The sequence below is a fragment of the Punica granatum genome, chromosome 1, assembly GCF_007655135.1.
Source record: "Punica granatum isolate Tunisia-2019 chromosome 1, ASM765513v2, whole genome shotgun sequence".
Lineage (NCBI taxonomy): Eukaryota > Viridiplantae > Streptophyta > Magnoliopsida > Myrtales > Lythraceae > Punica > Punica granatum.
The window spans coordinates 12,196,941-12,220,369 of record NC_045127.1 but is presented as its reverse complement, the minus strand read 5'-3'; the positions used below and the strand labels follow the sequence as shown (position 1 = coordinate 12,220,369).

The 23,429-nt window shown below is 35.7% G+C and overlaps 1 protein-coding gene, 1 long non-coding RNA gene and 1 pseudogene across 3 annotated transcripts; 1 reads left to right on the top strand and 2 right to left on the bottom strand.

The window, feature by feature from the left end:
- Positions 1-5,940: 5,940 nt before the first annotated feature.
- On the bottom strand, positions 5,941-9,259 carry LOC116209204 (annotated as a pseudogene).
- Positions 9,260-15,176: 5,917 nt separating this feature from the next.
- On the top strand, positions 15,177-23,076 carry LOC116209210. Of its 2 annotated transcripts, XR_004157176.1 has the most exons (4): positions 15,177-15,270; positions 16,123-16,190; positions 17,214-17,298; positions 22,585-23,076. It is a non-coding gene; the product is annotated as an uncharacterized LOC116209210 (long non-coding RNA). The 2 variants fall into 2 exon arrangements; XR_004157175.1 differs by lacking the exon at positions 22,585-23,076 and having other exon boundaries at positions 17,214-17,431.
- Positions 19,444-22,549, bottom strand: LOC116209195 (probable enoyl-CoA hydratase 1, peroxisomal). Its single transcript, XM_031542778.1, has 3 exons — positions 21,515-22,549; positions 20,582-20,864; positions 19,444-19,906 (listed from the first exon to the last, which is right to left on the bottom strand). Exons 1-3 carry the CDS (start codon positions 21,916-21,918, stop codon positions 19,802-19,804), a joined length of 792 nt encoding a protein of 263 aa, XP_031398638.1. The 5' UTR covers positions 21,919-22,549; the 3' UTR covers positions 19,444-19,801.
- Positions 23,077-23,429: the final 353 nt, after the last annotated feature.

Genomic DNA, 23,429 nt, shown 5'->3' with positions numbered 1-23,429 from the left:
AAAAGAAGAAAAGAGAGAGAGAGAGAGAGAGAGAGAGAGAGAGAGAGAGAGAGAAGAAAATGGACTGTGTATATAGTCCCTTTCAGATGAAGTGGAAGATCTACTGTATATATTGTCAAACTATTGAAGGAAAAAAATCTAAAAGTGAAACTATAGATCAAGCACTCGTGGCCGCCGGGGAGATGCCAATGTTCTAAAGGAAATTAGTTTGAACCAATATATCAAGAATACCTAGTGATTTTATTCAAAAAAGAAAAAAAAACTATAATAAGCATACACGTTTGTATACTTTTCATCTAACAATTTTAACTTTTCATATTATTTTAAGAACAAAAATGTACTTTTGAATTTATACATGAGAAATTAGTATTGAGTAATATGGGTTAATTTTACTATACAGCACGATATTTTAAAATTTTTCACTACATAGTACATATCGTATCAATTTTATCAAATTGCACAATATTTTGAATTTCTTTCATAACATTGCATAGCGTTAATTTTCTGTCAAATCCTTAACGGAGAGCTGACGTGGCCGACGTTGCGAGCCTACCCTTAATGTCATATGTGCTATATTGTGAAAATTTTTAAAGTTTCGTATTATACTGTAAAAATTTTAATACTATATGTGCTACATTGTGAAAATTTTAAAGGTTTCGTGCTATACTGTGAAAAGTTTAGGGCCCATAAAAAGTCCAGTTGTCAAGGTGGGCCCATAATGTCGACCATTTCAGCTCTCCGTTAAGGAATTGACGAAAAATTGATATCATACTATGTCATGAAAAAATTTCAAAATATCATGCAATTTGATAAAATTAATAAGATATATGTTATGTGGTGAAAATTTTCAGAAAATCATGTATGGTGAAATTTATTCGAGTAATAAATATGTAATGATGTTAACGAGTTCAAAATTTTTCATCCCCTTCTTATGTAAACGAGTTCAAAATTTTTCATACCCCTCTCTTGTGTACTTGTCTATGTATTAATTTTATTTAAAGTAGGATATTCATCTATGCGTTCTAGCTTATTATTTCAACTACTTATAAAAACAAACTTATTATTTCAACTACATAATGATTAATGAGTGAGTAACACCCAATCAAAATAGATATGAGCGGAGAATTTGTATAACCACTGCGGGTCATATTTTATCACTTACATGCATTTTTATTGGATATTACATAACTCACTTGACTGAGTAACACTCACTGAATGTTTACTCGGTAGTGATTAGTAAGCCCAAGTGGACAATTGTTGGGAATTTCCAAGGACATGTGGCACATATTAGTAAGTGTGAAAAGTCACATATTACTATGCGAGGAGACACATTATTTTCATAGGGAATTGCTAGCATGACTTTGTGTCATGCTAACTCTCTCGTAGGATGAGATAGTGAACGTAGGGTCTACGCGAATCCTACGTTTATAGTTATCATGACACAAAGTCATGATAGAAGCACCGTACATTGCCATAACAAAAAGAAGAATCTCGATGTATATGAAAAGTAGCAGATAATAAAAATTTCACTTATGCATAAGCACGTGAGCTTTTAATTTGATAGATCATAATGCTTCCCACTCCCATACATACAACGAGACAAAGGGAAGACCTAACAAGTCTGCTTCTAGGTACTCAGATTTTATGGTTTAACTGATTTTTTATTAGTTAAGTTGCCATTGGTTTAAACTAATCAAAGGAACTTAACTAAATTAATTTAAATGTCTAGGGATTTGGCAGTTTAAGAAGTGGTTGATTGAATTTATATATAATATATAATTGTAAAATGAAGAGTGAGGATTAACGAGGTCGCTCCAAGTTGAGAGAGGGGATTAACAAGGTCGTTCCAAGTCTCAAATCCTCAGCTAATCATTGTGTTACCTTTCATTTACTCATGGAGATAACTTGACCAACAAGGAAATGAAAAAAAGAATTCAATAATAATTGTCCAAACTCCCATATTCTATCTTTGACTGAAAAAAATAAAAAGAGTAGTCTCTAGATTATTTTACAAATCGAAAATAAAAGAACAAATCAATAATAATTCCCCTAACTCCTATTTTCATCTTTGACCGAGACAAAAAAAAATGCCCCCTCTAAAAAGAAAAAAAGGTTTCTCTTACAAATCAAAACTAAATAATAATAATAGTAATAATTGTCCAAACTCCCATTTTCATCTTTACCCGACAAAGAATAAAGGGCCCCCTCTTGAAAGAAACAAGGCTTCTCTTGCAAATTGAAATTGTCGAAGATATTTTAATTTTTATAATTTTACATCTTTTACTTAATAATAAATCGTTCGAAGAATTATATGTTTCACGTATCATAAATTACATTTAAAAACATATTTGATATAAAATATAATAATAAAATTTTTGTTCTGTACATAATTAAGAGGTTCTTTACTAAATAACTACCATTAATTTGATGAAAAAGTAAAATGTTGTAGAAGAATTTACACATAAATATATAGATGCAGGTTTCAAAACAAAATGCAATAATAAAAATATTAAGTGGATCGCGTAATGCATAGGATAAATTTATATTGTAATTTTAACTACCTTAATTTCTATTAAAATAACTTTAATCATTTCATTTAATCGTCAACTTGTAAATAATCAAAAACTAAATTTTACAATCATAAACTAGTTAATATTTTTAAAAATATTATTTTTCATGAATAACAATCCCGCGCGTAATGCATGGTAGGATGTCTAGTTAGTCTATATGTGATATCTGTGATGAATTCCTGCACCGGATACCGATTCAAGATTCCTCTTACTCTGCTTCTTTGTTTTCACAGTAGAAGCAGTTTTTATAAGGATTACACTATGTTCTACTTCCCGATTTTCACTGAGGTCCTTATAGAGTGTAATCTTAAGAGGTTGAGAACGGAATATATCAACATGAAAGATTAATGTAATTGTACTAGCTTATTCGATGTACTCTTGTCCTGTTATTCTCCTTTTATAGTGGCCTAGATGGATTTGTAGTATTTTTTTTTTATATCTGTAATTTGCCCTCTTGAATATTTTCGTCTTGTACCCGTATTTGTCATCAATAGACATTCATTGATTATCGAGGGAAAAAAATATGCATCTACTTCTACTTAAATGGGAATCAATGAGATCTTTTCTTCTTCTTCTTTTTTCTTTTTTTTTTACCTTCGTATAAAACAAATATCTTTGTCTCTTTCAATAAAAAGAAATATATATCCTTTATAAAAAAAATCTCGTTATTGCTTGTAATTGTATCAATTTTTTTTCGGTGGGTTTGTAATTGTATGAATTCATATCTTAAATTATCTTATATCTTTATTATTTTAGTAATTTTGGGTCGATCTTGACTTTTTACTATTCACCAATTGCAAGTGGATCGATCACTATTTCTTTCTTTCTTTCTTTTTTGAACCGATTACTATTTCTTTGTTGGGATGAAATTGTGGAATTATATTGAACACACTTTAAAGGCAGCAGAAAAGATGAAAACGAAAACTAAATTCTAATTTACCAAAAATAAAAACTAAATTCTAAATTATAGAACCAGTTATGGTGCCACATAATTCACTTGCCCCCTACTATGGAAGGAGATGCATATTTATGTCATAATATAACTCCAATAGCTTCTAAAATTGTAATTCTACTGGACAACGACCCGTTTATGTGCCGTATCAGGTCCGTCTTGCAGTCATTCTTTTACTTACTGATGATCTTTTTGATACTACGTGGACAATTTTCAACGGACCCTGTAGAACTAAATAAATGTTTGTCCCTGGAGGAGGGGATCGGAACATATGAATTTTCAAATTAAAATAGTGATCATGCTATGTCGAGTTCGAACTGCGTATCTCAGCGACCTGAGGTCGTATTCGGCTCGAGTCGCTTTATCCCAGTGTGATGAATCGCTGTCCGCTAGGGTTTCTATCACACACAGAGCAATGTGATGATATAACTTGGCATCTATGTGTCTAAGCATAAGGGTGTCCATTCCTAATAATGGGTTTAGCACCACAAAGGTTGTCTCTCTGCACATCCTAAGTGGGGCCAATTTAAGGGAGAAAGGTTCTCATCAATCTTCCCCCCAAGCCCTAGTTGTGATGGCCACATGCAAAATCAGGGAACATGTCCACCAATTTGAAGTCCTTCCCACACTAGTGTCACTATCCCCCCCCATCAATCTCATAGTCATACTAATATCACATGCATGCTTTTCACCTATGGGTCATTCAGTGATAATCGAGTCGGGTCTCAGTAAATTCCTCCTGCGAAGGAGAGACTCGCCTCATAGGCATATCCATATCGACCGAGTATGCCCTGTCATTCTATTTTCTCTTCGGATTTTACTCCAGATAACTCAGAATTGAAAATTAGCTTCCACCGTAAAATGTCATCAAATTACCACGGTGGCTTCCATGGTGCCGTACGGTTATAAACTTATAACTATTTGATAAAGAAACGAGGAAGTATGTTTTTGATTCACTATGTATGACATTTCCTAAGAACGTGCAAAGCTCATACCGAGCACAACCTTAAGAACCAAGAGCTCGACTCTTACAATTCCTGACCTGGTATCAGAAACTGTTGCCGACCTTTGATTTCCGATACCGACCGGGAACCCTACACGGACTTGTTTGGATTACAGAAGGAACTGTTGATGGGGGTCCTTGTGATGGCATTTGGAGCTGCAAAATTTCAAACGTGCTGGGGAAAAGTTTGTCGGACTCACGATAGCAGTCTTGTATTGCTGTTCCTGTGGGTTGCATTAGTACTTATGGGACTCTAAATCATGTTCTTGTCACAACAAGCATCTTTTTAACATGATTGCAGTTGGCCAAAACCAGTAGTTGAAAATTAACTAAAAAATCAAATCAAATAAATAAATCCATAAAAGAAAAAAGGAAAAAGGTAGGCCAGGCTTTAGCTTATATATAGATTTTTTTTCATTTTATATATAATGGCTTTTGGCCACCAGAATTGGATCATCTGTTTGTCTTCAACCTTCTGCTTATTAAGAGCCTCTTTGTTGGTTGAATTTAAAGATGATTACACAATAATAATGAATGGAATAAGAACCGTTCCGGCTGATTTTCAATTTTGTTTGATTCAATTAGATAAATTCTTTTGTATAATTCCCTCACTTCGTGTCAAAATTTTGTTCAAGCAGTTTCGTGTCAAAATTTTTGGTTGAATTTAAGGATGAATGCACAATAAGAATGAATGAAATAAGAACCGTTCCGGCTGATTTTCAATTTTGCTTGATTTGATTAGAAATCAATTCTTTTGTATAATTCCCTCATTTTGGGTCAAAATTTTGTTTATGCAGATTAGTGTCAAAATTTTGTTCACGCAACTAGATCGATGATGCATATAACATGGCATCAGCTTCATTCTAATCCCTCGGGCAATCAGATTTCAACTAAAAGTAAAATTAAATTAAACATCAAATTTTTTGTGTTAGTTTTCCGGGAGAAAACTTCAGTGAACAGGACAGCCCCTTATGATGTTTGATCAGTTGATCTGAGATTACTATTTTCACTTTTCCATTGAGAGGAGCATTAAACATTTGATATGATCTACCCAAAGAAGTCGTTGACAAATAATGTGTTATTTATCCACAAAAAATTCGACAGAAGAATGCAGAAATTGCCCCAATTGCAAACTACAGTGTACACACCCCAATCACAAACTACGGAGGAGCAAATTCCAATATATATATAGAAACCACGACATCTTTCCATTATCTCTAAGAGATATATATATAGTAACCACGACATCTTTCCATTATCTCTAAGAGCATTCATTAACTTTAGTAGAAACAAACTCTAGCAGAAACCAATCATGCGATTATAGTAAATCATGGACCGTAGTGTTTCAAAATGTCGACCTCAATTGGGCAGAAGCTGTGCCAGAAGTTTGTATCTGAGGTTACTCGGGTTCGGAAGAAACAAGAAATAAAGTAAATGGATTATTGCTCTCAAACATGGCTTCTCATATGTGTTGCAACATGGAGGTTCAGTCTTAAGTTTCACTTTCTGTGCCAAAACTGACCAAAATACAGAAATAGCACTTTGTTCAACTTTTCAATAGCATTATTTCATCACTGGAAGGAAAAAGAGGAGAGCAAGGGTTGAATAGAAACTTTCCTGACTATACACTTGCAACTTAAACTGGTCAAGATACATCACTCGGCCCACCGGTTTCTATGCGATTACGTTTCTCCACTGACTATGCATTATTTTTGCACACCTGGAAGTCGTTTATGCTTTCTTCTTCGTGCAAATTTTGGTGCAAGGGCAGAATTTATTTCCCTTTTCTTCTTTCCACTTTGGCCTCTTTGTTTTCTGCAGCAGCTCTACATTTTGGAGGCGGGCTTCTTCGAGCTCAGTCCTGCTTTGAATTCTTGCATCTTCTTGAAATGTTCCTTTGTAATCCCATTATAGTATTCGTGACCCCTCTCCTGATAATCACCAGTTAGAACAATCAACAGTCAAGAAACAGAGAAAGACGAGAAATTCACGAAAAGGGTATTTAATTTTTCTCGAGGACAAAAATGATTGTGAAATCAAGCAAACACAACCCTAGAGCTGTGAATTAGGATGACCCATTAGTAAAGAAAAACACCGAAAAACCTGAAATCAAGAGAAATTTTCACTCTAAACCTTAAAAATTTGCCTAAACCAAGGTTCCATCTGTTTTCTTTAAATTTCAAGAAGTGAAACAGAGAATTGCAGGACAAGGATTTCTAAACACTCAGATGGTATGCTTATATTATTTCATCCCGCATTTTCATGACAGACCTTCAGAATGAAACAACCTAATTCTGAGTCACGAGATGAGCAGCAATGAAGCACAACAACCAGGACAGACAAAACCCTCTTAATTATATTACAACACAAGGCAACATGAAAAAAATGAAACATGCTTAAAAGGGAAACAATACAGAACAATCATAGTAGGGGCAGCTTAATTCAGATTTTTCTCAAGAATCAATATATTTAATCATAACTCTACCACATTCTAATTTATAGAAGCTGTTACCCTAGCTTTGGACCTTCACGGAAATTTTCATGCTGCGTTTAGTTTGTAAGTAACACTTTTAAAATCACATTTTGAATTTGAAAAAGAGTAGTATAAATAGTTATGTATGAGGCCCACTCTTTGACTTTGTATGAGTTATGTAATTTTGATTTTGAAAATGAGTGGTATAAATGGGGCTCACCCTTTGACTTTGTATGAGTTATTTTGTTTTGTTGTGTATAGAATTTTATTTTGTTGTGGGTAAAATTAAGTTAAAGTAAGATTTTAAAATTCAACTCTGAATCCAAACAGAGCATGATAAGATTCCCGATAATGATTCTAGCAAAGGTAGATAGTTTGCAATCAAAGAGAGGCAATTACCTTTTCTAGAGCAAGCGTGTGGCCAAGGTCGAGCTTGAGGCCATCATTGATAACTGACTTGTACCTCAACACCATGTCTTGGTTGTTCCTTATGATGGCCTCTGCAACTTCTCTAGCTTTCTTCATTAGGTCACGTTCTTCAACTAGATGGTTCACTAAACCCCACCGCTCAGCATTTTCAGAAGTGGAAGCGTGGCCGCCAAAGATACTTCACGCGCTCTGCTGGGTCCGATGATTCGGGATAGCTTCTGAGAGAGGCCCCATGAAGGGAAGATCCCAAACCTGCAAGTAAAGTTACTCGTAAATTTTGGCCTTTCCAGTAATACTTTATATCAAAATCGAAGACAGTCTGATCCAGTAAATGAAAATACCATCCTGGGACATCTCAGTCCCTTATTGCACTGTCCGTTTAATGAAGCTTCAAAGTGTAATTAATATCGGAAGAGTAAATTCTCGTGAACTTTATGCTATCATCAATCACTCTGTCCTGAATCTCAAGATCCATTTGATACCATGAAAACAACTCATAATTCTCTGTATCACGAACACCGCATTCATCTAATGATCGCTTCTTTCTCCCAAACGTACGCTCATGTCATTCACCGTTGCAACTAAATAACAATAAACACAGAACTGAGAAAAAGCGAAATCCAGAGCTTCCTAAAAGCTTCACATAATAAAACAAAAACAACCCAGGAAGTCGTTCTTTTTGTCCATTGAATCAGCTGTAGACCAGACTCTCCTTATTTTGTCCATCAAAAGAGCAAGAAGAACAACTTCACAGGATACCCAGAAGACACAAGCCCTCATTTCTTCTCAATTGCATACCCAAAATCAGAGCTTTCTAAGCTAAAATCAGCTCAAGAATGAAACCCGGAGCAAAGTTAGCAGCAAAGATGCTGAAAATCTTCAAAGAGGCGGATGAATTACTTGGCATGTACATCGATGAACTTAGCCCCGTTAACGGCGATCAGAATGTCACAGGCGAGGGCGATCTCGAAACCGGCCGTGAATGCAAACCCATTGATGGCGCCGATGATGGGCTTGGGGCACAGCTCCATCTGGGCGACGGGGTCGGTCTCGATGTCCTTGAGATCACCCTTGAACACGTCCTCGGCGGCGGTGAGGTCGACGCCGGCTCAAAAGGCCCGGCCCGAACCGGAGACGATTATGTCCCGTACCGAGTCGTCCCGGGAAAGGGCCTTTATGGCGCGGGCGAGGTCCACCATCATGGGCCGGATAAGGGAGTTGAGGGCCTTGGGGCGGTTGATCGTCACCGTGGTGATGCCGCCCGGCTCCCGGGCCACGAGGATGAGGCTGCCGGAGGTGTCCATGGACGGCGGAGCAGCTAGCGGTGCAGGCTAATCGGAGAGCTCGAGAAGAAGCTTCTTTTACTTATACTCCTACTTCTTCTTCCTTTTCTGATTGTTGGGTAGTTGATGAAATCATCAGATTTGAGCTCTTGGGATGCGTAGGAGAAGGAGGTGGCACTGTTTCAAATATACGACATCTACCAAGGAGAATAAAGAAGGGGTACTGGTGGGCCAACATCAGCGATCACCGCCCAACGAAGTTGCCGGCGACCTGGACTTGGCGATGGTGTCTGCCATTGTACCTCCACGGCCCTTGAAACCGAGTCCCGTCTCCTCTTTTCGAAAAGAGAGAGAGAGAGGAAGGAGAAGGCGACGACGGTGTTTTTCGAGCGGTGGCCTCCCGACGCCGGCAACCACAGCACAGTTGAGGTTGTCGGCATTCTCTCCAGGACAGTGCTAGTAGGTGCTGGCCCGCACGGTTGAGGTTGTCGGCACTCCCGCCAGGATAGTGCTCGTAGGTGCTGTCTTTTCCCTCCCCCCTTTTTTTTTCATGAAATTATTTTTTAAGAAATTTATAATCATTTAATTTATACTTAAATAATTAGCATAAGGATATCTTGGTCATTTTACTGTCTTTATATCCCAAGTACTAGATTAGAATTGAAAGAATATTTACCTTTGTTAGGATTAGAATTGAGTTAAGCTCAATTCTATTTTAACTTTATATATATTTATTTATTTATTTAATTCGGTTGTAATGATTGTGTTGTTGAATTATGAGAAAAAATGTGAAAAATGAATAAATAGTTTAGAGAAAGTAATGATTATGTTGTTAAATTATGAAAAAAATAATGAATAGTTAGATAATTTAGTATTAAAAATTGAATTGAATGATTAAAAAAATTGAAGAAAATGTGAAAAGTAATAATTATGTTGTGAAGATAAGTGGAGTACAGTTAAAAATAAATTCTAGAATCAAACAAAGCATAGTTATCCATGGATTTAAGATTCCAACACATCCCACTCCCATTCCTCTCAAACATAGTTTAAATAATTCCACCTCATATACAATAATAACTATAATTATAATATATAGTAAAATTGCCTTTAGAAGCAATCAATGATGCTATTAAATCCTAATTAAGTATTCATAAAAAATACTAATCAAGTTGTGATGAAAAAAATTATAATAGTGAAATTGAAAAATTCAATAAGGTTATGTTTGTTTTAATTTAATCAAATAAATGCTTAAAAATTAGTTGCAAGTTAGTTATAAGGAAAAATGAAAGGAAGAAAGAGAGAAAGATCAAAGATGATAGTCTAAGTTACTTAATCATTAAGCAAAAAACCACTTACATTGCCTTTGGTAGAGCAATAAGTCTGATTTAATTTGATTTGGGGAGATGAAAACAAAAGTATTTGGGAAAAATATGTGAGAGAATTTGAAAAAAAATATAAAAAAAATAATGATTGTATTGTTAAATTGAGAGCAAAATGTTGAATAATTGAAGGAATTCAAGATTAAAAAATTAACTGTAATAATAAATAAAAAAGAGTATGAGAGAGAATTTGAAGATTAAGATAGAAAAGTAATGATTGTGTTGTTGAATTATTGGAAAAGTATAGTAAAGTTGAGTTAAGTTAAATTTGATTTTGTAAACAAACATAGCATAATGATTTATGTTAAAATATTTGACTTAATGGAATAAGTCATTTGTCACTTATTAATGCCTTTAACTACTCAAAAAGCATCTCCTCATTCTTATCAATCCTCCTTTCTACTTATACAATTCTCTAAACTAATTAAGTTTTTAATTTTTAAGTACTTAGGGTGCACTTATGTGAGACCTGACAAATTTCGTACACATACACAAAATATATATATATATATATATATATATATTACATATATCATATTTGCTTTATAGGTGGCTTGAAACAATAATATAATTTAAAAAAAAGAAGTAGAGGATGTTTAACTTGTTTACTATGGACTTGCCCGCGCCCTATCACTCATGGGATGTCTAACTTGTCTATTGTGGACTTGCCCACACTCTATCACCCTTCCCATTCTCTGATTCCGCAATAGAAATGGTAATCTTCGGGGCCGTGATGTTACATGCATTGAGATCGAAATGTCGGGTAATATACTTTAGGAACTGTCTGTATTTTGGCTTGGCGATTCTGAGGCAAGTTGCAGCCATGCCAAGGTTCCATACTCGATTTCTTGGTTCGCCTTTGTATAATGCCATGATTTTTTTTTGGATACAACTTAGTGGAAATGACATTATTATCCACATGCTTCATTCTGGCAATGGTTGGCCAAAATATCAATTTGGGTCTTGAGCTTTGCTGCTCGGTGTAAAAACAAATTTCTCAAGAATGTGTCTAATTAGGTAATCGTTGTTGTGAATTCAAGGATAATGAACTATTTGAAGTACCAAATTGGGAAATTAGTTGGTTAATATACTAGAAACTTACTTTTCTAGGCTAGGTAAGAGGAACTTGATAATAGATTTTTTGAATGGAGATTAAGTGAGCGGTGAAAATAATTATTGATATTTAAGTTATAAATTTGCTCATTTTACTGTTTGAAATGTTATTGGGATTAACTGGTTTTGTTTGGGAATATTTTCAGATTTTTGAAGTAATTGTGAGGACGTCAAATGATGAATTGAGTAATAGGAAATGTCGGGTACTAATTTGTATAATTTCATGAAACATTATTATGTAGATTTTTATAAAGATAAAATTATGAAGAGATCATGGGGTTAATGAGGTGCTACTTTCATTATTTTTGTTGCTAGATAAGCATACTAGAAACTAGTTATTGGATTGCTTTTTCATGAAAACTATTCTAAGTCATATTGAAATTGAGAACTAGCTTGCAATATAATCTATAATTTTTTTAGGGGAATAAACGTACTGTCAAATGGTATGATTAGTTATTTGGTGGTGCGATATATGCTTATAAATTGGTTTCTGATTAAATTTAACATTTATCACGAATGAAGTATACCAAAGCTATGTATCTCGAAGACTTGAACTTGGTGATTTATTTTTTAGAGTTATCGGTGAGTACTTTATTCCCTTGTGAAATGATGTATTATAGTTATATAAATTATTAAGAAGAATATTGTGATAGTTAGAGATTAAGGAATCAGTTTTGCTATATTGTGTAAAGGGATTTGAGAGATATTGCCCTCTTATGTTTTATTCTGACTTGAGATATGTGATGTGCTTATGCATACTAATTGTGTATATGTGATGATGATATGATACCATTATAATATGATTGTGATTATGTTTGTGTATACTGATATTGTTTGTTTAACTATAGCCATGGGACTGCTGGACCCGGCGGAATATAAAAAGGGACCTGATCAACTGGTATACCTAGCAAAATATAAATTAAGGTAAACTCTTACCGCTAGAGGTTAATAAGCGGCCCCTGCTTATGAGATATGTTTATGAGGACATGCAAATAAATTATTTGAGATGTGCGGAGTCGCGGTACCGTCATAACTCTGTTTTGAAAAAATGCAACCCTATGGTTATATTGATTGATTGTATTGTATATTGTTTGTCTGATTTGATTGCTATAGATTGTTGAGGTTGTCTAAAACTATTCTATGAAAGCAGTGTTATTTGCTAGAGCTGGATATAGTCAGTGTATGAATGTTAAGTGGTTATGAGTTAATGGTTAATTCTACTTTTATTATATGGTTATAAAGATGATTGTTAGTTTAAGAATCAATTTAGTAATTATTTGTGTATAATGTATATCATACTGTGTTTGTGAATTAAATGACGAACTTGGGTATGCTAGTATTATCTTTATTCATTTAAAAATATATTTTTAGTTAAATAATAGTTCATTTCACTATGGAGTATAGTACTCACTGAGATGCAGCTCACACCCTGCATATATTTTTCCAGATAAGCTTCTAGTTGCGCGGAAGAACTACTTTTGATATCGGGGATCAACTCATATGACTATGTAGAGACTTTAGTTATTTGATAGGTAATCTTTATGTATAGAATATATTTGAATATTTTACGACCTGAAACTTTTGTTTAGTCGGATTAGTGATGTGGGTAAGAAAAAGTACTCTCTTGGAATATATATATATATGTGTGTGTGTGTGTGTGTGTGTGTGTGAGAGAGAGAGAGAGAGAGAGAGAGAGAGAGAGAGAGTTTGCTAGATTGGCTATATACATTTGGGAATTTATGGGAAGCATGTTTTATATGAAAAGTTTATGTGATAATGGATACCGAGGAAATTTAGAGGAACTTCTGTTGAAATTTCGGGTCGTGGCAATTTTGGTATCAGAGCTTAGGTTATGAGATCCTGTAGAGTTAAGTTGGTCCTTAATCTCTGAGAAATTTTTTGATAATTGTGGAGATTTTAATAGGATTTCTTTGAATTAAATGCTTGTTAAATATTTGAGTTGTTTATCATTTGGATTTGTTAGTCAATGAGCCTGGGCTTAGGTGTGCTTATTGAAACTTACATATACATTGCACAATAGGGAAATTGATACTAAGCAGCTGAGGATTGGAAACATCATGGAACAATTAGGTTTTGCATATCAAGTTTTACAGGAGTTCTTGTAATTCTTTGAGCAAATCGAAGAACTAAATCGGAAAGTAGATGGTTAATTCGCTGGAATTTCCCTTTTCTGAACTAGGTAGGAGAGGGACTTGTTCACAGACTAATTTAGTGGATTGCCAAATTGGAGAAGTGAAAGGCAAGATCTAAATTGGGGCTTCAGAACAAAGATGAATTGAATTGGAAGCAGTTGTGGCTGAGTTTTAATTTTGATTTCCTTGTTTAGTTGTTATGTTGTTATTCGATTAGTTTTAGTCTCATATGCTCGATTTAATTATAAGAAACTTCTAATATTTTACTGACATATTAGTAAGATTTTTCGAAGGTTGATATTCATTAATTTCTTTGTGCTTGGTTAAAAAATAAGCTTAGAACTTAAGAATACTCTTCGAGATCTATCTACATAATGATTATGATATAAGATTTGGGTAGGGGGAAGCACCTTAGGTTCCCCTTTGGTCAAGTTTCTCCTAAAATCAACGTCAGGATCAATTATTTTCGAGCTCCAACGAGTATTGAATTCAATTAAGTATCAGAGTCAAGATGCGTCTCAGCTATGCACATATAATTTCACATGGATTCCTTAGAGATCAGGTTCAGAGGTATTCTTTCAAGAAGTTCCTGCGACTTTTTAGCATATATGTCAGATTTATTTCAATGGAATATTTCTTGGAGTATCAATTATTCTATGTTGCCTGTCATACTTCCGGTTCTAGCAAATGGTGATTCCAATTTATTTTCTCCTTTATATATGCAACAAGTTAGGGTTTATGTTGCTGTGAGAATGATCTGACATAATCGAGAGAATTGTTGTTCTGCTTACTGAACATGATCTTACTTAGTTTTCATTATTGATCTTGGAATTCTATTATTGCTTAACTTCATATTTATTGTCTGGCATAATCATATGAGTTCAACATGTGTTTCTAGTATTCTAAATTATTGCTATCAGCAACTTACTTTGGAATGGATAATTATTCCACTAAAAAAATTATCAGATTGAGATTGGCCAATTCTACCATCATCAGGGACACATATCAATCTTTTGATCACCTAATGCAGATTTGGAGTTTATTTGAATTTGTATATCCCAGCGACATGGTAGGAATTCTATTGATTAGGTTTTGGACAGAGTTTTCAATATTCAGACTAGGAAATTTTAGGGTATTTATTTATATCAAAGAGACTGTTAGAAGCATTGAGAATTGCTCTACATTGAGAGATGCAATTAATTGTTGGATAGCTTATTTGATTTATGGGTTAAAAAGTTGGTTGTCTTGCTAGAAACTTTTGATCATCTTTATCACGGTTACTTTTGAAATAGAGATTTGGACATTCTACAAGATTTTGGCTCAGATCATCTGAATTATTAGAGTGGCAGCGGAAGCATGATACTATAGAAGAATTAGTACAAAAGCAACTTGGGGACCTAAGGGTGCTATGAACCTTAATAATCTTTTATGGTTCCTCAAATAACCTTCAAGGATGAAATTTTTATAAGTTGGAGAGATTGTGAGACCAGACAAATTTCGTATACATACACATAAATATATATATATATATATATATATATATATTACATATATCATATTTGTTTTATAGGTGGCTTGAAACAATAATATAATTAAAAAAAAAAGAAGAGGATGTTTAATTTGTTTACTATGGACTTGCCCACACCCTATCATTCAAAGGATGTCTAACTTGTCTATTATGGACTTGCCCACACCCTATCATCCTTCCCATTCTCTTTCCCACTGCCTCAGCTTCCGCTTACCATTTTCCATTATTCTCCTTTTCTTTTTGGGTTCTGGGGAGTTCGAGAGAAAGAAAATAGAGAGAGAGGATAGAGAGAAGAATCGGAGAAGAGAGGAGAACAGAGCAGATTGAGAGATAAGAAAGGGTCGGAGGAGGGAGCCGATGAGCGTCCCTAATTCCACAATCGAAATGGTAATCTTCGAGGTCGTGATGATTACATGCATTGCGATCGAAATGTGAGCTAATATACTCTGGGAAATGTCTGTATTTTGGCTTGGCGATTTTGAGGCAAGTTGCAGCCATGGCAAGGTTCCATACTCGGTGTCTTGGTTTGCCATTGTAGAATGCCATGGCAATGGTTGGCCAAAATATCCATTTGGATCTTGAGCTTTGCTGCTCGGTGTAAGAACAAATTTTCTTGAGAATGTGTCTGATTGGGTAATTGTTGTTGTGAATTCAAGGATAATGAACTACTTGAAGTACCAAATTGGGAAATTAGTTGGTTAATATGCTGGAAACTTACTTTTCTTGGCTAGATAAGAGGAACTTGATAATGGATTTTTTGAATGGAGATTAAGTGAGCGGTGAATTGATTATTGATATTTTAGTTATAAATTTGCTCATTTTACTGTTTGAAATGTTATTGGGATTAACTGGTTTTGTTTGGGAATATTTTCAAATTTTTGAATTAATTGTGAAGATGTCAAAGGATGAATTGAGTAATAGAAAAGGTTGGGTACTAATTTGCATCATTCCATGAAGCATTATTCTGTAGATTTATTTAAGATAAAATTATAAAAAGATCATGGGGGTTAATAAGGTGCTACTTTCATTATTTTTATTGCTAGATAAGCATACTAGAAACTAGTATTGGATTACTTTTTCATGAAAACTATTCTAAGTCATATTGAAATTGAGAACTAACTTGCAATATAATTAATAATTTTTTTAGGGGAATAAAAGTATTGTCAAAAGGTATGATTAGTTTCTTTGTGATGTGATATATGCTTACATTGGTTTCTTATTAAATTTAACATCTATCAGGGATGAAGTATACCAAAACTATGTATCTCGAAGACTTGAACTTGGTGATTTATTTTTGGGAGTTATCGGTGAGTACTCTTTTCCCATGTGAAATGATATACTATAGTTATATAAATTATTAAGAAGAATATTGTGATAGTTAGAGATTAAGGAATCAATTTTGCTATGTTGTGTAAAGGGATTTGAGAGATATTGCCATTTTATGTTTCATTCTGACTTGAGATACATGATGTGATTGTGCATGATGATTGTGTATATGTGATGATGATATGTTACCATTATAATATGATTGTGATTGTGCTTTTGTGTAATGATATTGTTTGTTTGACTATAGTCATGGGATCGTTGGACCCGGCGGAATATAAATGGGGGCATGATCGACCGCTGGACACGACGGAAAATAAATGGAGGCCTGATCGGCCGCTGGACTCGTGCGAAATATAAAGGGGCCTGATCGGCCGCTGGACCCAGCATAATATAAATAGGAGCCTAATCGGTCACTAGACTCAGCGGATTAGAAAAAGGAGCCCGATTGGTCGTTATACCCAGCGAAATATAAATTGAGGTCAACTCTTACCGCCATAGGTTAATAGGCGGCCCCCGCTTATGAGATATGTTTATGGGGACATGCGAATAAATTATTTAAGATGTGTGGGGTCACGGTACCATAACAATTTTGTTACGAGAAAAGGAAACCCTATGGCTATATTGATTGATTGTGCTGTATATTATTTCTCTAATTTGATTATTATAGATGTGATGATTGTTGAGGTTGTTTGAAGTTATTTTATGAAAGCCGTGTTGTTTGCCATAGCTGGATATAGTCAGTGTATGAATATTAAGTGGCACTGAGTTAATGGTTAATTTTACATTATTATATGGTTATAAAGATGATTGATAGTTTAAGAATTAATTTAGTAATTATTTGTGTATAATGCATATCATACTGTATTGGTGAATTAAATGACGAACTTGGGTATGCTAGTATTATATTTGCTCATAAATATATTTTTTAGTTAATGATAGTTTATTTCACTCTGGAATATGATACTCAATGAGATGCAGCTCACATCCTGCATATATTTGTCCAGATAAGCTTCTAGCCGAGCGGAAGAATCACTTTTGATATCGGGGATCAGTTCAGATGACTATGTGGAGACTTTAGTTATTTGATAGGTAATCTTTTATATATAATGTATTTGAATATGTTACGATTTGAAATTTTTATTTAGTTGGATTAGTGATGTGAGTGAAAAAAAGTACTCTCTTGAAATATATATATATGAGAGTTTGCTGGATTGATTATATACATTTAGGAATTTACAGGAAGCATGTTTTATATGAATAGTTTATGTGATAATGGATATCGAGTAAATTTAGGAAAAACTCTACTGAAATTTCGGGTCATGACAACTTATTTCAACTTAATTAAATGAGTGCTTAAAAGTTAGTTACAAATTAGTTATAAGGAAAAGTGAATGGAAGAAATAGATAAAGATGAGAGATAATGATCTAAATTACTTAATCATTAAGTATAAAATCACTTAATAACATAAGTAGAAAATTTTGACTTAATGAAATAAGTCATTTTTCACTTATTAGTTCTCTTTACTCCTCACAAAACTTTTTTCATCTTTATCCTTCCTCCTCGCCTCCTATACAATTCATTCATTAATTGATTAAGTGCTTTATTGTTTGATTTATTAAAGGGAAAATGACACCATATATAAGGGGAAATCATATTTTCAAAAAATTTCACTACACATCGCGAATTTTTTTAAAAATTTTTCATAGCACATCATACCGTTACTTTCCTATCCAAAATTGGATTAAATGGTAATATTACGACATTTTCTGGGACAATTTTGCACAAAAAAAACTTCACAGATTTAAAACGAACTAAAATGAAAAAGGAAAAATTAAAATTAAAATAAAAAAGAAAGAAGAGGGGGCTCCGGAGGGGAGGCGCCGACCACCCAACCCCCCAATTGGATTTGCCGACCAACTTAGAGCCGATTGGCGATCCCAATCGAGGGTTGGGTGGCCGGCAAGGGCATCCCAGAATCCCCCAATTTAAGGATCCTAGCGACGGGATCCCCCAAATTAGGGGGTTTCGAGGGCGCCCTCGTCGGCTATCAACCCGCCAGTTTGGGTCGCCGACCAACTCAGGCCAGGCCAGCGATCCCAATTCCGTCGACTCAAACCAGGCCCCATCAAATAAATATGTAAATAAATAAATAAATCTGCAAAAGGAAAAATGAAAAGGTAGGCCAGGCTTTAGCTTTTATATATTTTTCATTTTACATATAATGGCTTTTGGCCACCGGAATTGGATCATCTGTTTGTCTTCAACCTTCTACTTATTAAGAGCCTCTTTGTTGGTGAATTTATGGATGAATGAACAATAATAATGAATGAAATAAGAACCCTTCCGGCTGATTTTCAATTTTGTTTGATTAGATTAGAAATCAATTCTTCAAAATTTTGTTCACAGTTTCGTGTCAAAATTTTGTTCACGCAATTTGATCTTTTCAATTTTGTTAGATTCAATTAGAAATCAATTCTTTTGTATAATTCCCTCGTTTTGGTCAAAGTTTTGTTCACGCAGTTTCGTATCAAAATTTTGTTTTTTGACCACTCAGTTTCGAGTCAAAATTTTGTTCACGCAATTGTTTTTTGACCACACAGTTTCGTGTCAAAATTTTGTTCACGCAATTAGATCGATAACGCATATAAACATGGGATCAACTTCATTCTGATCCCTCGGGCAACCAGATTTCAACTAAAAGGAACATTAAATTAAACATCATTCTGTGTTAGTTTTCTGGGAGAAAACTTCAGTGAACCAGACAGCCCCCTGTGATGTTTGATCAGTTGATCTAAGATTACGATTTTCACTTTTCCATTGAGAGGAGTATTAAACATTTGATCCTATCTACCCAAAGAAGTTGTTGTTGACAAATAATATGCTGTTTTATTTATCCCCAAAAAATTCGACAGAAGAGTGCAGAAATTGCCCGAATTGCAAACTACACTATACACACCCCAATCACAAACTACCGAGGAGCAAATTCCAATATATATATAGCAACCACGACATCTTTCCACTATCTCTAAGAGCATCCACTAACTCTAGTAGAAACCGACTCTAGAAGAAACCAATCATATGATTATAGTAAACCATGAACCGTAATGCTTCAAAATGTCGACCTCAATTGGGCAGGAGCTGTGCCAGAAGTTTGTATCTGAGTTTACTCGGGTTCGGAAGAAACAAGAATTAAAGCAAATGGGTTATTGCTCTCAAACATGGCTTCTTATATGTGCGGCAACATGGAGGTTCAATCTTAAGTTTCACTTTCTGTGCCAAAACTGACCAAGATACAGAAATAGCACATTGTTCAACTTTTCAATAGCATTATTTCATCACTGGAAGGGAAAAAGAGAAGAGCAAGGATTGAATAGAAACTTTCCTGACCATACACTTGCAACTTAAACTGGTCATGATACATCACTCGGCCCACTGGTTTCTATGCAATAACGTTTCTCCACTTACTATGCATTATTTTTCCACAACTGGAAGTCGTTTACGCTTCCTTCTTCGTGCAAATTTTGGTGCAAGGGAATAACTTGTTTCCCTTTTCTTCTTTCCACTTGGGCCTCTCTGTTTTCTGCAGCAGCTCTACATTTTGGAGGCGGGCTTCTTGGAGGCCCGTCCTGCTATGAATTCTTGCATCTTCTTGAATTGTTCCTTCGTCATCCCATTATAGTATTCGTGACCCCTCTCCTGATAATCACCAGTTAGAACGATCAACAGTCAAGAAACAGAGAAAGACAAGAAATTCACGAAAAGGGTATTTACTTTTTCTTGAGGGCAAAAATGATTGTGAAATCAAGCAAACATAACCCTAGAGCTGTGAATTACGATGGCCCATCAGTAAAGAAAAACACTGAAAAACCTCAGGTTTGAAATGAAGAGAATTTTTCACTCTAAACCTTGAAAATTTGCCTAAACCAAGGTTCCATCTGTTTTCGTTAAATTTCAAGAAATGAAACAGAGAATTGCAGGACAAGGATTTCTAAACTCCCAAATGGCACGCTTATGTTATTTCATACCGCATTTTCAGACAGACCTTCAGAATGAAACAACCTAACTCTGAGTGACGGGATGAGTAGCAATTGAGCACAAAAACCAGGACAGACAAAACCCTCTTAATTATAATACAACAAAAGGCAACATGAAAAAATGAAACATGCTTAAAAGGGGACGAATACAGAACAATTATATTAGGGGCAGCTTAATTCAGATTTTTCTCAAGAATCAATATATTTAATCATAACTCTACCATATTCTAATTTATATTAGCTGTTACCCTAGCTTTGGACCTTCACAGAGATTTCCAAATCCTCGATAATGATTCTAGCAAAGGTTGATAGTTTGCAATCAAAGAGAGGCAATTACCTTTTCTAGAGCAAGCGCGTGGCCAAGGTCGAGCTTGAGGCCATCATTGATAACCGACTTGTACCTCAACACCATGTCTTGGTTGTTCCTTATGATGGCCTCTGCGACTTCTCTAGCTTTCTTCATTAGGTCACGTTCTTCAACTAGATGGTTCACTAAACCCCACTGCTCAGCATTTTCAGCAGTGAGAGGCGTGGCCGCCAAAGATACTTCACGCGCTCTGTTGGGTCCGATGATTCGGGATAGCTTCTGAGAGAGGCCCCATGAAGGGAAGATCCCAAACCTGCAAGTAAAGTTACTCGTAAATTTTGGCCTATCCAGTAAAACTTTATATCAAAATCGAAGACAGTATGATCCAGTAAATGAAAACACCATCCTGGGAAATCTCAGTCCCTTATTGACACTGTCCAGGTAATGAAGCTTCAAAGTGTAATTAATATCGGAAGAGTAAATTCTCGTGAACTTTAAGCTATCATCAATCACTCTGTCCTGAACCTCAAGATCCATTTGATACCATGAAAACAACCTCGTAATTCCCTGTATCACGAACACCACATTCATCTAATGATCGCTTCTTTCTCCCAAACATACGCTCATGTCATTCACTGTTACAACTAAAAAACAATAAGCACAGAACCGAGAAAAAGCAAAATCCAGAGCCTCCTAAAAGCTTCACATAATAAAACAAAAACAACCCAGGAAGTCGTTCTTTTTGTCCATTGAATCAGCTGTAGACCAGACTCTCCTTATTTTGTCCATCAAAAGAGCAAGAAGAACAACTTCACAGTATACCCAGAAGATATAAGCCCTCATTTCTTCTCAATTGCATACCCAAAATCAGAGCTTTCTAAGCTAAAATCAGCTCAAGAATGAAACCCAGAGTAAAATCAGCAGCAAAGATGCTGAAAATCGTTAAAGAGGCGGATGAATTACTTGGCATGTGTATCGATGAACTTAGCCCCTTTAGCGGCGATCAGAATATCACAGGCGAGGGCGATCTCGAAACCGGCCGTGACGGCAAACCCATTGATGGCGCCGATGATGGGCTTGGGGCAGAGCTCCATCTGGGCGACGGGGTCGGTCTCGATATCCTTGACGTCACCCTTGAACACGTCCTCGGCGGCGGTGAGGTCGACGCCGGAGCAAAAGGCCCGGCCGGAACTGGACAGGATTATGACCCGTACCGAGTCGACCCGGGCAAGGGCCTTGATGGCGCGGGCGAGGTCCACCATCATGGGCCGGGTAAGGGAGTTGAGGGCCTTGGGGCGGTTGATCGTCACCGTGGCAATGCCGCCCGGCTCCCGGGCCACGAGGATGTGACTACGGGAGGTGTCCATGGACGGCGGAGCAGCTAGCGGTGCAGGCTAATCGGAGAGCTCGAGAAGAAGCTTCTTTTACTTCTACTCCTACTTCTTTCTTTTCTGATTGTCGGGTAGTTGGTGAACTGATCAGATTTGAGTTATTGGGTTGCGTAAGGAGGAGGTGGTGACGGGGACGTGGTGGTCTGCGCCATTAATGTGATACGAGAAGGCAGGGCATGGGGCGTTATCCTAAACCAAAGGAGATTTAATCCAGCGAGTGGAGCAAAAATTACCGGGAAGAAGTTGAATTTGCGTCGCAGGCACGTTTGATTCCGTCTGATTTGATTCATGATCGGGTCACCGAGTCGGATTATAATAAGAAAATGGACATAGAATTCGCCATTGGGAGTTGGGAACCGAAAATTCTACGATATCCAAGCTTAACAATCATTAGAAGATATCACGGAGAGCGAATGGCCGAGAGAGGAGGCCGATCCAGTAGCTAGGAGCTCTTAACACTAATGACTAACCTTGTTGGTTTCTAAATCCGTGTTTAGTGACTGCAGGATGAGAATTGAGATTGAGCTAAGACTGAATATTTTTGTTAAGAAACTAATCCAGGTAGGAGATGGATTAAGGGTGGATTGAAATATTAATCTGTACTAACCGACATTATTATCCTTGGCGTTGTTTGAAATATAGGACATCTACCAAGAAGAATAAAGAAGGGGTCATGGTGGGCAGAAGGCCAACATCTGCGATCACTGCCCAATGAGGTTGTCGGCGACCTGGACTAGGCAATGGTGGCAGCCATTTTATCTCCACCGCCCTTGAAATCGAGTTCCTTCTCCTCTCTTCGAAGAGAGAGAGAGAGAGAGAGAGAGAGGAGGTGGGAGAAGGCGAAAACGGTGTTTATTTAGCGGCGGCCTCTCGATGCCAGCAACCACCGAACAGTTGAGGTTGTCGGCATTCTCGCCTGGATAGCGCTCGTAGGTGCTGACCGACCACCAGCTCGCTGAATGTTTCTTCGACTGTTTAGTTGCTCTTTTCCTTTTCTTTTTTCAACTTCTGAAATTATTTTTTATTTTCAGAAATTTATAATAATTTAATTTATACTTAAATAATTAGCATAAGGATATCTTAGTCATTTTACTTCGATATTCCAAATTCAAGCCTTGACTTAATGGAATAGTCATTTGTCTCTTATTGGTACTTTTAACTCTTCAAAAAAATAATTCATCATCCTTATTCCTTATCAATCTTTCTTTCTTCACATGCACTTTTTCTAAACTAATTAAGTGCTTAACTTTTAAGTACTTAGAGTGTGTTTGTTTCAACTTAATTAAATAAATATTTAAAAGTCAATTACAAGTTCGTTATAAGGGGAAGTGAATAGAAGAAATAGAGAAAGATGAGAGATGGTTGTCTAAACTACTTAATCATTAAGTACAAAATTACTTAATGAAATAAGTCATTTTTCACGTATTAGTGTTCTTTGTTTCTTATAAAACTTTTCTCATCTTTATCCTTCCTCCTCACCTACTTAT